General features: G+C 37.7%; 1 protein-coding gene across 1 annotated transcript in view; it reads left to right on the top strand.

Moving 5' to 3' along the window:
• The first annotated feature begins 568 nt into the window (after positions 1-568).
• LOC140714353 (tetraspanin-3-like) overlaps positions 569-16,156 on the top strand; it is a 69,257-nt gene continuing 53,669 nt past the window's right edge. Inside the window, exon 1 of the mRNA XM_073025537.1 lies at positions 569-811. Coding sequence (XP_072881638.1) covers positions 749-811 — 63 coding nt within the window. The 5' untranslated portion in view covers positions 569-748. The remainder of the gene's footprint in view (positions 812-16,156) is intronic.

Here is a 16,156-nt window from a genome sequence, read left to right as displayed (position 1 = left end):
TGCTGGTACGTGGAACAACAAAATTAATCGTTGACCATCATAACGCAAAGTGTTGGAGTATCTCAGCAAGTCCGGCAGCATCTACGGGGGGAACAAATAGTCGACACTTCAGGTTGAGACCCTTCCTCAGAATGTATGTCAACTGTTCGTTTCCTCCCACAGATGCTGCTCGACCTACTGAGTTTTTCTTAATGTCAGAGAGTTAGAACAGGCCCTTCGCGCAAATGCCTCATGCAAGCTAGTTCCGTTGGTTCATCACCTTCTTAACCTTTGCAATGTAGTTCCAACTGTCTTTTAAATGTTGTTACTGCACCTGTTCAAAGTGGAAAGTAAATTTATTATCAAAGTGCATGTATGTCACCATATACAACCTCGAGATTCATTTTCTTGCGGGCATACTCAGTGAATGCAATAACCATAATAGAATTAATTAAAAACCTGTTGAAATGTTAATTGTTTCCGTCTCCGCAGGCGCCGCCCGACCTGCAGCAGATGGGGATGGGGCGCAGTTTTGACGCACGAAGGTATCACAGACAACCAGCGGCCGGGACGTAAACGGTGACGTAATGCCTCAGTGACGCGTAGGTCACGTGGGAGGCTGGGTCGTTCCCGACTCCGGGTGCCGTCGTGTGCACTTGTCAGTGGTCGTCGGGAGTTGAGGGGGCTATAGGCCAGAGTGCCGAGCAACAACCGAACCTTCACAGGGCGGTTGTCGAGGACAAGATCACGACAAATTCGCATTGCAAATATGGGTCAGTGCGGGATAACATCATCCAAAACCGTACTGGTGTTCTTAAATCTGATATTCTGGGTAAGTAGGTCGGGAAAGGACTTGCCGTCCGCTAAGGAATTGCGCCGTCTCCATGGCTGTATGCTCATGCAACCTAACCTGATGAACGTAAATTGGAAGGCTTGATTGATGTTGTGCTCAGCATCCTGATTGGTTTTAGCTGTCGTTGCTAGGCAATAGGGGTGGGAGTTCGTACGGCGTGAAGTTTGTGTGTGCCGACGAGCCGTGGCGGTGCATCTGTGGCTGGTTGTCAGGCTTTGCCACACGGTGGAGACGAGATACAAATAAATCGGGTTTTATTCTCTTTTAATTTCATTTTAAAGACCTTTTGTAGATTTATATTTTAGTATTCTTCTGAAGACGACTTTAAATATAGTATTTCCTTTTGACTTGAAATAAAATCCAAGCACCCTTCATCTATCATTTTAGTTTTCTAGTATTTTTCCCTTTGCTTTATTACTAAATGCTTGTATGAATTAAAGTGATGAATGGGCAGAGAAAAGAAAAATGATAACTTGTTTTTTTTTTCTTGCGAAAATGCTACCCTGAAAAGTTTTAGATGGGAAGAGGATGTAAAATCAAGATGGAAAGAACTGGCCAGCTCCATTTTAAATGATTCATTTGCCAAGTTAGATGTAGTTACTGGGTAATTCAGTACAGTGTCCCATTGTATTCATTGCCTCAAGAGGCTTCAATAATGCAGAAAGAGTCTTTATTCAGATAAACTTAACATGGTTCATATTTCCATTATTAAGATGTGTATTTAATTTCACACCACCTAATCAAATTTTACAACTTATAATCAAAACAACACACAATGCAGTATGAAAAATAGTTGAGGGGATGAGAGTGCCACTACATAAAGTGTCATTCATTCTTGGTTTATTTTAAATCTTTGATTTAGTGTAAAATTAAAATACCACCACAGATGCTGTAAATCTGATAACTATAAACAAAATTCTGTATTCAGGACAGGAGAGGGAAACCAGTGAACATTTCAAATTGATTAACCTTTGTTTTTAATTTGTTTTAATACAGCTTTTTGGAAATGTGAAATCTTGACACAAAGAACTGATTTTGGTATACTTCAGTAATGTAGTAAAAGTTGGTGTTATATTACAACAGTATGGAAGGCTCAAGGGTACTTTGCTCAAAACTGATTAAGAGAAATACATTGATATAAGACTAAGGAATGTGGCCTATAATTTAGACCCAATACTTTCAGGTGTGAAGCTACAAAAAATAGTGGAAATTTGGAACTTCTAAAAATGGTTCTTGATGCTAATTTAACCAAATTTATTAAGGATTTTGGTGAACAGATGGCTACAAGGAGTTAAGTCACAGATCAGCCGTAGGCCTGCTGAATGGCAGTTGCAAAGGATAAGGAGGTGGAGTACAAGAGTAAGGCTTGTTGAATTTGCAGGAATTTAGTGTGGCTGCATTAAGAACACTACTGTTTTGAGACTCCATACATGCAAACATCTACAGTGACTAGTCTCTATACTACTGTGTGCCATATAGATGCACAAGATCTTCTGTGTGAAGAGTGATTAAGGAAGTTTGGCCTATGCTCAGTGAAGTTGAGAAAATATGATTTCATTGAGGTGTGCAAGAATCTGAGGGGTGTTCATGAGAGATGCCAAGAGGCTGATTCCTTTCAGTGGAGTCCAGAATACTGTCTTCAGGCTACGATGAAGAGCATTTCATAAATAGTATGCTGTAAATGTTTTAATTTCCTACCCTGACCGTTTTCAGTACTCTTAAAAGCTGAGTTTTATGGATTCTCTTTGATTCTTGAGGATACAGTATGCAAATTGCCAATGCATAGTGTAGTAAATAGTTGTTGAATAGCAGAGCAGGTTTAAAATCACCCCTGGCATGCTCGTGTTTACTTCCTTGTGTTCTTAAAAAGTTTTTGCTACAAAAGTAAATCCTACTTTGTAACTACTGCAATTAAGTATATTTAATAACTTTTGTACAATAGATTTGGGATTATAAGATTTGAAAGTGTGGCATTTAGAGCAACGGGAAGTTTTCAGAATATACAGAAACAGTGTGAATACATTTAGAATTACCAAATCTATCGATGGAGTGGAGTAATATAATCACCAGGAATTGAGCTTCAAAGTTTCTTGGTTTAAAAATATTTGGATAAAAGAAGGGGATAGATCTTCACTATTATCTCCATCTTCAAGCAAATAAATTCGGCTGAGTATTTTTTAAATGGTAAAGTAAATGAGAAATGCAATTGACCATTAGAATTAAGTCTCTAAAGTATATTCTGTTCAGTATACCCCTTTCTATTGCATTGGTAAAAAGAGTTTTGCAGTATTTAAAGCTAAACGTGCAACAGATAAGAAATTGCCATGTGCCAAAATAAATTCCTCATCTTTCAACTTTTTTTTTACTCAAGTTCAAGTACATGTATGAGTAATCGTTTTGCCCAGATTGGACGCTCTGCTCACCCCTACATTGCATCATTTAATAACATCAGCATCTTCTATATGTTGAGCATTCTAATTTGCACTAAGCAGGAGAGATACCAGGTCAATATTTGGTCAATGGTGTTGGTTTAAAAGGAACCTCTAAGTAGGAGAGAGCAGGAGTTTGAGTCAGAATTTCTGAAAGTCCTAATGAATGACTTGAGATTTAGTCTTCACTTCCTACCTGGGTGATCATACAAGTTTTCTTTTGTCCTCGAAGTAAATAATGATCAGGAGCAATCTATCCTAATGCCTTTGCAAAGAAAAGCCTTCTGAAGTGTTTTGCATAGAAAGTGGTACATCAGTGAATATAGTGGCATGATTTTGCAGCACCTCATATTTGTCTTTGTTCATATTGTGGCATATCTATCCCTATAGATATATGAAGTCCTATAATATTATTACAAGAAATCATTTACTTTGAGTATTGCATAGATTTTCAAGAGTAGTTTGTTTAGGGATATAGTGATTTTTAGCCTGAAAATCATCAGCAGGGTTTCATAAATAGTGGTCCAAGTCTGATCCAGAGCTTTTTGCTACTGACTGCAACTGAGAAATAAACCTGCACTGACCAGAAGTTGTATTGGGGCATTAAAAATGAAATAAGTATTAGAAATGCTTGGACAACATTTTTAGGGAGAGGGATTGACAAAGTTGATGATTCAGCCCGATGCACGTTGTTCTAATAAAAAAAAGTCAATCTGAGACACTCTGGGCAGTGTAGTTGACACTTACTCTGTAGAGCACTAACATTTCCTTCCATCATTGGCTTGAACCACAGATTAACCACAGTGTTTAACCATATGCAGTTTATCTGAGGATTTCTCCTGTTACAGGGAAGCCACAAAATGAATTTACAGATAGTCATTTTGCAACCTTCAACGCCAGACTTAATAGAAATGTATATTGTCTCCTTAAGTTAAAATGAATTACTTTTGCTTCCCTGTTTTAATTCCTCTTGTAGTTGCTGATAATTTTGCAGATATTTGTGAAAATATTAGTCTGACAAAAACATGCTTTTTAAACCATAGATGATATCAAAAAGTTATGCATAAAAGATTTGGGGCAGCACAGTAGCACAATACTTTATAGTACAAGCGATCCAGGTTCAATTTCTGCTGTTGTCTGTAAGGAGTTTGTATGTTCTCCCTGTAACCACTGAGTTTCCTCTGGGTGCTCCGGTTTCCTCCCACAGTCCAAAAATCTACCAGTTGGTAGGTTAATTGGTCATTGTAAATTGTCCTGTGATTAGGTTAGGGTTAAACCAGGTGGTGCAGGGGCAGTGTGGCTTGAAGTGCCAAAAGGGCCTACTCTGATCTGTATCTCAATAAAATAAAATTTAAAAAAAATAAAAGTCTCAAAGTAAATACAAATATGCTTGAATTGCTATAAAGCCTTAGAAGGTACTTGGGTAGATGATCAAAGAGTTTAAAGTTTAAGAGTCCAGAGAAAGGTCTTGGCACAAAATGTTGATTGTTTATTCCCCTCCATAGAAGCTGCCTGACTTGCTGGAGTTCATCTAGCATTTTGTTGCTCTGGGTTTATGGAGAAGAAAAGAGAATTGGTTTAGGTAGGGAAATCCAGAGTTTGGGCTCTTGGAAGCTGAAACACAGCCTCCAAAGGTGGAGCAATTAGAAAAGAATGATTATTAAAAGCCTGAATTGAAATAGCACTTCAAATCCTTTCTGATGTTTCTCCTCTCTGTCATTGAAATCTCCTGCAACTCTGCTGCTCTAATTCTGGCCTTTTGCCTATCCCTGAGTTTAATTGCTGCACCATTAGCTACAGTACTATCACTTGCCAAGCTTCTAAATCTCTAGAATTTCCTCCTTGAACCTCTTTGCTCCTCCATCTCCTAAGACATTTCACAACCTACTATGGCTACATTTTTGATACTCTTTAATGTTTGCTTATGCAATTCAGTTACTCTTTCAGACATGTGTCTCATTTAAACAAACAGAGCATAGGTTGTTGTATTTCTTATTGGCTGTTTTTTCCCTGAATTTAAACTTCCCTAGTTTGGCAAGAATAAATTCTGTATGTGCATCAGTGAGGCACAATATCAAAAATCAGCACCTCTCGGGCACAGTAACAAAAGTGCCTTGTTAGCAATGTCTGGAAGTTCAGGGGACCATTGCTACTAACCATAAGACATTCTTTGTTAAGACATCACAAAGATGCAAAGCTCACACAGTTGTGCTTATTGTGTTGAGATGCAAGGATGAAATTTACATTTAATGAAGATTTATTCTTGGAAAAGGAAGGCAAAGATGATGTATGATGTAAGGGATGTGTAGACAGCTCTTTAAAATGCTCGATTTCTTGAACTGCAGTGAATTATATTACTGTGAGTTAGTAATAGCTCACAGTATTACTACTGTAATACTAGTTTTTTCCCAGTTTCTTCTACAGTCAAATGTAAATTTATTTTCATGTTTGTTTTTAATCAGTTTTCATCTTAAGTAATGAATCTTATACCCTGGTTTCTTTGTTGTTTTCATTAATTTTTACCTTGCCATGTATATTAACCTGCTCAGTTTTCCTGTTTTGCTGACAATGGTGACAATTTAAAATAACACTTCAAATAGGTCTGTAACTATAATACATGTACTTAGATTGAAGATGTGCAATATTCATTGAAGGTTGTGTTTTTTATAAATTTGAAATGATTTCTTCCTCTTGTACTCTTATTCACACCGTATGCACATATGTTGTTCAAAGTCAAGCTTTACCAGCTGAACCATGTATCCAGATTTTGGATGATCTACAGCAAATCAAAATTAGCCTTTCAAAATGACTTTCTAAACCATCTGTGAATGTTTTAGTTCTGCACTTAATGCATTTCTAGATGAGTGGAGGTAATGCACTCTCTCAAGCTCTTAAAACTATACTTTTGTGTTTTTTTTCTCATGGCCATTCCCCCTATCATAACCTATTTCCTCCCTGAATGTGTTGATTCTTTCAGGGTTGATGTTGACTCTCAGGGTGCAATTCTGCAATTACTTTCTGGTGCTCTTTGGCTGGATCCATTAAATGTGAGTTCTAACTGCAAGTTTAAGCAGTTAGCTGAATGCTTAGCTAATGGTATGTGAAAATTTCTTTGTATTTATTTTCATTCATTATCCTGCATTTTAGGTTGGTCTAATTGAGAGATCAGTTGAATAGAGCAGAACATTTCTCTCTGAAGTCGTACATGTAGTACTAGCCAAAAGGAAGAATTAAATGTTTTTAGAATTGTCTATCTCAAAATGTCAAATTACAGTACGTTGTCTAAATTATTTTTTATGCCTTAACTCCATTTAGTGAGCCTCAGTCTGAGGCTCTTTGCTTGCCAATGGTATTAGTCCTACTTATCCAACTTGCACCCTTCTGTAAATAAATTTACTTTGAACTGTGGACTCCAGTGCTCGTAAGTGACCTGCCATTTGCTTTGTACTGTCTTCTTGCATTTGACCTCCCAAAATGCACCACTTAATACCTATCCGGGTTAAACTCTGTCATTTCTCCACCCAAATTTCTAATTGATCTAAATCCAGCTGCATTGTTTGACAACCTTCCTCATTAATATATTTGAAAATATATTACTTAATATATCTGTGTATTTAACATTTTAGTAATATTGTAAATGTATTTGATTAAACACTCCTCATTTAAATAGATCATTATGGGTTATATGTAACAATAAGTGAATTGCATATGTCATGATGCTTCCACCTGACACAAGCATGCCCTGCTTAAAGTAAACACGAAGTTAGACTTGCATTATTGGCTTTCTCATTTTCCTTTCAATTAGTTTTTGTTTTGGAGTTACAAAATATAACATGGTGACGAGGAAGTTTTAAACTAATCAGAGATTACTTATTTTTTGAAGTGTAGCGAGTCATTCAAGTTTTCATAAAGTGCAGTGAGAAACTGTCGAATAAAAAAACCTGTGCTTCTTCAAGAACAAAGACCATAGAGTTTTGGGGGGGGAAAGGCAGACATTTAATAAACAGTAAATACCAGATGATAATCATAAAAATAAAGAGCAGAAATAGCTGGCCACATCAGAAATATTGACATGTTTGATTACACAACAGGATAACTGGATATAATATACAGAGAGGATTGAGCAGTATTTTAAAGCAAATGAAATAACCAATGAGAAATGAGTACCAGTTTTGCTGAGTGCATTGGATTTAAAAGGCATACAGTTTGCTTTGAAGTTTAACTGCTCTAACCAAACCAGATAAACTGAGCTTTGCTGATACTGTAAATGTAATGTAGGAACTTCTAGAACTGAAACCATTGTTGAATATAGAACCTTTTAGGCTTCAGAAGCAAAATCAAAAGGAAGGGGAGTTCATTTCATCATATGTGGCTGAATTGAAGAAATTGTCTGAGTATTGCCAGTTTGATAATGGGCTTAATGCACTTTAGCAATTGTTTAGTTTGTGTAAAGTGTTCAAAAATGACTCCTATCTGAAGGAGTTGAAATATCTGTATCAATGGAAACAGCAGACAGAAGTGAAAATGAGAGTGAACAAAATTGCAGCATTTAAACAGAAACCTGCTTGGCCAAACCAATTGTGTTACCTTTGCAGCAGGGGTTCACGTATACCTGAGTAATCCAGATTTAAAGGTGAAATTTGCAGAAAATGCAACAAAGTACTTTGCCTTATGAAGACAGGCTGAGTGAACTCGGCCTTTTCTCCTTGGAGCGACGGAGGATGGGAGGTGACCTGCTAGAGGTGTATAAGATGATGAGAGGCATTGATTGTCTGGATAGTCAGAGGCTTTTTCCCTGGGCTGAAATGGCTGCCACAAGAGCTTGGGAGTAGGTACAGAGGAGATGTTGGGGTAAGTTTTTTACGCAGAGAGTGGTGAGTGCGTGGAATGGGCTGCCAGCAACGGTGGTGGAGGCGGATACAATAGGGTCTTTTAAGAGACTCCTGGATAGGTACATGGAGCTTAGAAAAATATAGAGGGCTATGGGTAACCCTAGTAATTTCTAAGGTAGGGACATGTTTGGCACAACTTTGTGGGTCGAAGGGCCTGTATTGTGATATAGGTTTTCTATGTTTCTATGTACTGTTATGACCCCAGCCCCCTCCTTTGTGAGAATCGCAAGAGAGAGAGAGCGACAGGCTGACATTGGACTCAGGAAAATAAGAGAGAAGCCTTAAGGTTTGGAATGTGGTCTGGCCTCTCAGCCAGACAAAAGCCACGGACATGGCCATTGTCTTTGGAGACACCTTTGTGGAATAAGGGTCTGGACTACGTGCAAACCCTCAGGGCAATGTGGGCTGGGTGATGGGGAAAGATTGCCACACCCCACCCTGATTGACAGCTACAACCCTGCAAGTCCCGATAAAAAGGTGGGCTGCCGAGGCGGCCCCTCAGACGCACCGAGGAGACACACGAAGAAGACACGATAGCGCTTCCCGTCAGAGCGGGAAGCCATTTTGAAGGAAGCCACGTGCGTTAGATTCCGGATCGGGAGTCTGTGGCTGAAACCAAAGGAAAACCGTTTTAACTAACAACCGGGATTTGCTTCGCAAAGACGACGGGCAAGTGTTCCTTTTTCTCACCAATCCTCTCTCTCCAACACGTGAAATGCCAGCGGTTCCCAAACGGAAAAGCCTGCAGATTTATGAGTGACTTTTATATTCCATTGGACTCAGTATTATCCCCTAGACAACGATAGAGCTTATTTCTGATTGATTATTACTATACCTGTGCTTTAGATTGAGTTTTGATGACGTATATGATCTGAATGTTTTGTATTAACCATACGTTTGTGCCCCTTTATAAATAAAAAACGTTTGAAAATAGTACCATCAGACTTCAGCGGACCTCTCTATCTTTGCTGGTAAGTCACCCGGTTACTGGGAACGTAACAGTACAAAGAGCATATCAGGCATCTAAAAAAAATCGACTGTGCAGGGAAGAGAAAAAGCTAAAAAGTCAAATTGCAGTTTCAAAAAAACCCAGTAATCTGCATGCTATTGATGATCTGATAAGAGTGACACAAGACTGGTTAGCCTTGAGATTTACCAAAGATACCATACTGAGGCCTGCAGATAAGCAGCTAACAGCTTGCACTGAAGAAAAGGTAACTCCTCTGGGAATGACATTTGTAACAGTAAAACACAACAACCAACAAACCACATTGGCCTTGTATGTGGTTTAAAAAACGGGGGTGGGTAGCATTGTGGGGATATGAGTGGCTGAGGTAACCGTTACTTGATGGAACTCCACCACCATTTGTATGTCATATCCCCTGTAATAGGGTCAATTTAAAAACAAATTAAGAAAGGTACTGCTGCATCTGTCTCCATGCTGTACGCCATGAACTGTTGCCCATCAGAGGGCAAACAAGTGTTGATGCCAACCTCTGGTTTGAAAGCAGATTAGACCAAGGAACGACCATGCTGCCCAGAGGAAGCATGAAAGTAAGCAGTGGTCGAGCTACAACAGTTTTTGTAAGTAGCGTGTCTGAGAAAGCATCTGATATGTTAGGCAGTTACTTGCAAAATGTGGCTTGATTTTAAGCTGGAAGAGAGTTCATGTAGTTTCATGAAAGTTGCAAGCATTTGGCTTTTGTGAGTGTAAAGAACCAGAATCTACTCTGCATGCATTAAGGTTATTGTGTGAACTTAAAGTGAAAGACCAAAAGCTGCTTGTAAAAGTATCTGTAAAGACAAAAGCCCAGCTGGATGAATGGAAGACCAAAAAGAAAGGAGTCAATGGAGATATGAAAACAGAAGATTCATCTGATTATGTTGTGGATGAAAAAGCCAAGAGGAGATATCAGATTGTCAAGGGAGCAATAGAAGGATTAATACGAGAATACTCCATTGATCTAAATGGACCTTCCCAAGATCAAGATGCACAAACTAGAAAACAGAAAAGGAAAGTGAAGAAAGGTATCCAGAGCTGTCAGAACCACTTCCTACTTCCCTAGAGTCGACTCCTACAAACACCATGGAGGAGGCCCCAGAACTTGAGATTGTTTTCATAGCCACAAGTCTCACCTGCCAAGCAGAATGACCTCCCTAATCAGAAAAGACATTATTTCACAAGAATAAAAAAAATCCTTCAGTGATTAAATCTTTACGCCTGAATGGGACAATTTGAAAATATACTATGCTGTGGATGTTTATATAGGTGTTGTATTATATAGTATACTGTGTATGGTGCATTCTGTATTAGAGTTGGAGTTTATAGCTAAGCAGGGAGGAGTGTTATTTAATATTTCAGTTGTACTCGAGTAATACTGTAAATATTCAATTAAGCATTCTTTGTTTAAATTCATTATGGTAAGTGAATTGCATATGTCTTGATGCTACCATGTGATACATGTGCACCCCACTTACAGTTAACACTAAGTTAGACTCACATTCCCATGTCTTGTTTTCCTGTCAATTAGTTTTTATGTTTTGGAATTGCTAAACAGTGTCTTCAACAGAAAGGTTGTGAATCATTGGTAAGTATACAGAATATTCTGAAAAAGTGCAGATAACTCAAAATAATGTAAAGATTGTTGTTCCTTATCGTGCATTGAGTGGCATTTTTGCCATTTCCATAGCATTTGACTATTTTATTTATAAGGCTGAGTTGCTAACTTGAGGTTCAACCTAGCACGGATGGAAAGTGTGCAAGCAGCTGTCCAGATTTGTACTTGGAACCATTCTCCTGGAAGTCCGGTGCTGATGCCACTACACCACCAGCTGGCTAAAGGTTATGATTAGATTAGCTTTTTTTTTGTCATATACAGTACATCAAAAAATGTGCCGTTTTGCCTCAACAGCCAACATAGTTCGAGGATGTGCTGGGGGCAGCTCTGAAGTGTCACTGTGATTCTGGCAATGAGGGAGCTATTGTAAGATCTCAGAGTAATATATAGATATTCATTTGACTTTTGCTAAACAGGTGGCTTGAGTTTTGCAATCCATTCACTAGCTTCAGAAGTCACATAGTGTGGTTAACTCCATTGTAAGATAAAGTTGGTACCATTCAGTTACCTGATCAAAGCTCTGCATTGGGCTTATTAATTTTAATGTGTTATCAACCACTATTTCAAATATGCAAGGCTTTCCTCTTTTATCCCTCCAATGTTGCATTTGAGGGTTTCATATTTTTCTCTGAAAGGCCACATTGATTTTATGAAGTGGACATTTCCTCCTCCCATCACAAAAAAAACTTACGAAAGTTGGTGTTCAGATTTTTTTTGTAGCTGTTTTGATGGAATAGATATGGCTAGACTGGTTGAACTTTGAGCATTAGGATAAGAACAGATTTGCACCCATTTCCCCAGGGAATATAATCTAATTAAGATAATGTATTTAAATTCCGATCTTTTGGTGTAGCTGATCTTTTTACACTGATAGTAGCCCTCTACAATCATGGGAGCAAAGAGATAGAGATAGAGATCATTTGATGCAACAATCAACTTTATTCGCCATATACATTTACATGTATTAGGAATTTGCTGTGGTGTGTTGGCACAACATGCAACAAAATAGAACAACATTCAGTAATTATAAAGAATTATATAAAAACATAAGGCTAAAGTACAGATATGAAATAAAATGTGCATAAATACCAGCTTTAATTTACAATGTAAGCAGCATTATAATAATTGGTTTGAAGTGTAGTGCAGTGAGTGAGGTAATAGATAGGGGGTGTGGTTAGGGGGTAACTAGAATGGTTGATCAGATTAACTGCTTGAGAGGGATAGAAACTTTTAAAATGGTGTGAAGTTTAAGCTGGTGATCAAATGTAAGACTTCCTTCTGCACACCACCTGCTGAATGAAATTTCTGATTCATCCAAGTATCTTCTGGGTTGAATTCTGTGAAATAATATTTCTAAGTAGTTTAAAGCTATTTCCAAAATTATTTTGTTTGTTAGTGACTTTCATTTTTGCTTATCACCAAGAACATTCTTCAGTGTTACGTGAAATGGAGTGAGGTTGGAGACCAAAGAGGATGCCATAAAGCTCAGGAAAGCTGCTGACCTGGTTAACAGTAAATACTGATTTTACTGTATTTTTGGCAAAGTGACATCTGTTGATTCTATAGAAGAGAAATATAGTACTTTCAAAAGTCTGGGGGAGTAGTTCTGCATGTAACTTGTGGGTAATGTAAAAACAGCAAACCTAATTTTGCTTGGGGTAATTGGTTACATTTTGTATCACCTTTTTGACCCGAAATTAATGAATAAGTAATAATTATGAAGTATAGAACAGTGTTGTACAAGTAATTCAAATGACATCTTTAGAAATCAAAATTGTTGTAGCACAGTACAGTAAATTTCTCAACTCCTTACCACCCACAAAAAGATTTACAATTAAAAAAATTTGCAAGTGGGAGCCTCGATTCTGCAATATTATCATGCTTGCCTGAACATGTTTCTAGTTGCAAAGTTCTTGCAGAATTGGAAGGAAAAACATCCTCTTGCTGGAAGCATTTTGGAGTTCTTTAATGCAGTTATGAGTGACAGTTTTGTTCCTGGTACACCCAATGATGAAACTTTATTATAATGCAGAGTCTTTAAATCCTGGACTTGAGTATTAGAAATACTAATGTCAATTTTGGACTAATGTGTTTTCTGTAGCTAAATTAATTAGCTTCAAAATTATTGCTATTTGTACTCTTGTGCTGATGATCGCTCTAGCTAAACACCCATGACAAATTAAGAATAGTGCAAAACTGGAAGAGCATTTTAACTGATGATATGTTTTAACTTGTGAGACAATTATACTTCAGAAAGATTCCATTGATATTGCCTATGCAGTCAGAAAAGTGATAGTGCTCCATTTGACTAACTGCTTTGTAGTAAACTTTTTTGACCTCTGAGCCTTTGGTGTTGGTTCTGTTCTGAGTTAGACTATTGCGCATTCAAGACTTTAGCTGGACTTGCATTCCTGTCCTGGAGCAGTTTATAAGGATCTTCTGTCACTACTTAAGACAGTTAGAAATGAGAAATGAAGCCTTGAAATAATTGCATCCAGTGCAGCAGTTGGCGACTAGGAACTACTTGTTTCTGTTAAGATAAACCCTTGGTCCTTTTGAGAAGGTATAACAGCACAGATAACACTTGGGATTTCTTTGCTTAGACTAACTCACTGTCATATCTGAATGTTGATTTAAAAGCAGCATTTGGACTGCCTTCCAGTTAGTGCTTTGGATATTTATTTTTGTTTTTGAACAACTGTTGCTTGTATATAATTTCAGTTGCTGGTTATTTTCTGATACCTTGTCAGTGAAATGGTCACATTCCAAGGTGTGTATTGATAGCCAATTCTGTTAAATATTGCAGCAGTGACACACTAGGCCTGGGAGCATTTGATGTTACTGTCTAATGTGCAAGAATACTCTGACTCATTAGTTTTAGCTGTATTTTTTCATTTATACTTCTAAGCTTTGAACATCTTTGTAGAATTGAATTTTTAGTTTTTACATATTCATAAATTACGCAAGTAGATTTGTGTTCTACACCAATACAAACCTTTCTGAACACGTTATCACAAAGCAGGAGTTTTAGATGTTAGTTTATTTGATCTAGGCAAATTTCTCTAACAATGCTCCTTCTATGCAGATAATAAACAATGAGACAAACAGATGGTTGTAGATTGTAATTCTAGTATGCATAAATTAAAGCTATGTTTAGCAGAGAAATCCAGCATCCCACTTCTGATTATTCTCCACAAAATCTGGTTAAAATATTGATATGCAAGTTTGGTTTTGAGTGAATTGGGCCAAGCTCTGTTACTTGCAACAACCGAGTGGCCAATAGACGCTCGCTCAACTGCTTACAAGAATGATCCTCATTTGAATCAGTTACCAGAAACACAGTTGCTATGATAGATCTGTTCACCTGAAAGAGTTGCTACTTTCAGGAAAAAGAAAGTAACCAATAATAAACCAAATCCTAATTGATCTAGCTGTCTTGATTTTAATTGTTTTACAAGACTTACTAAAATATTTTTGCTGTTATTGCTCAACATAGTATTCATAATTTATGTTAGAAATATGAATACTTTATCCATGTTATCAATTCTGTATTGATCTTGTTAGTTTATCCACAAATACTTTCTAGCAGGTGTCACTCAACTGGGAATCTTTAGTTTATTTCCTTTAGCAGCTGGGCTAGATTTTAAAAATCCTGGCGGGCATCTCGATATATATTTGTTCTTGGGCCAATGGATTGTCTAAAGGATTGTAGTAACTCAATACTTGATGTTAATGTTGCATTATGTTTATATTTAATTTAACCTTCAAAGCCTCATTTCTTGAGAATATATTAAAAGCTTGTGTTGGATGTTGCCTTAATATCAGCAGCTGTACTACCTTAGATTCCGTACTACAGAGCGCACCTGATTAAAAGCCGCAGGCTCTAATTTTAGAAAGAAAATCAATTTTGTACTTGTACAAGCCGCACCGGATTTTAAGCCACAGGTGTCCCACGTTGTAATATGAGATATTTACACAGAAAGATATTACACGTGAGGATTTTTTAACTTTTAATTAAATCCGTATGGTAACGTAAACAAATACATATTGCAAATGCTTTTTTTCGAAACGTGCCTGTAACACGGCTACTTTTAAATATACATACGTATTGGTAACACACAAATTACGTTGCGTATACTTTTTTACTGAACAGTGCACGAACAACATTCCAATATCTCCTAACGACTGGTAAAAAAATATATACTGCAGCCTACCAGGAAAAGTTATTGATCGCCTTTAACTTAAAAGCTGCATCATCGCGCGGGTCTAATGCGCTCGCCCCCACCTTTCCGTTTATCACAAACCGGTATTTTCCCACAAGACGCGGCGAAACCGGATGTGACGTCATAGCATCCCGGGATGTAGTACAGAAAACAAATATACTTAAAACACTTCTAACTTTAACTAGAAAATACTAACAAATGAATTACTAAGCGAAAATATTATAAACTAAATAACTGCCATAAAGGCAGCACAATGCTTTTCTTCGAGTGTTTTCCATGTTGATGAGGGTGAGTACAAATGACTGATTTACAATAATTTAATTGTGAAAGTGCACTTGATTTATCGTACAATTTCATTGGACCTCTGTGAACTACTCATCAATTTTATTGGTCTACTGTTACGAGGCAAAATGTTTTTGGTGGCTTGAAAAAAAACCATGCATTAGCCGCACCGTAGTAAAGGCCGCAGTGTTCAAAGCTGTTCAAAGCATGGGAAAAAAGTAGCGGCTTATAATCCGGTATCTACGGTAGTTTACTTTTCTAGTATCAGAGTATTGATACTGGATATCAAGGATAACATGCCTCTACATTCATTCTAAGCATGGTAGCTGATGCAGACAGCCATATGGTCTAGGCAGATCAAGGTCTTGATCAGATATGTGTTACGTTCCCCAGTAACCGGGTAATTTTCCAGCAAAGATAGATGGATCCACCGAAGCCTGATGCTACTAATTTCAAACGATTTTATTTATAAAGGGGCACAAACGTATGGTTAATACAAAACATTCAGATCATATATGTCGTCACAACTCAATCTAAAGCACAGATATAGTAATAATCAATCAGAAATAAGCTCTATCGTTGTCTAGGGGTTATGTAGATATATATTGTTTACTGGATATTTAAAAGTCTTTTTGCGGTCACTGCAGTTCCACCCGCTGCCGTTGTCGTGGTGTCGCGTTGGTGCACTTTTGTTAGAAAGAGAGAGAGAGAATGAAACATTTACCCGACAGGTTTTCCAACCTGTAGGAGGTAGTCGGAAGTCTCGTTGGGGAATGGACTCTCATCTGTGGCTTCCCCTGTAGCTAGGCCGTTCTTCCGTGGTGAGGTCGCCAATCCCAGGCAAGGAAAGGACGCACACGAACCCCACCACCGGCTGTCG

Source organism: Hemitrygon akajei, chromosome 21 (assembly GCF_048418815.1).
Source record: "Hemitrygon akajei chromosome 21, sHemAka1.3, whole genome shotgun sequence".
In the NCBI taxonomy this organism is placed as follows: Eukaryota; Metazoa; Chordata; class Chondrichthyes; order Myliobatiformes; family Dasyatidae; genus Hemitrygon; species Hemitrygon akajei.
Note: the sequence above shows the minus strand (reverse complement) of the source record. Positions and strands in the feature narration are given on the sequence as shown.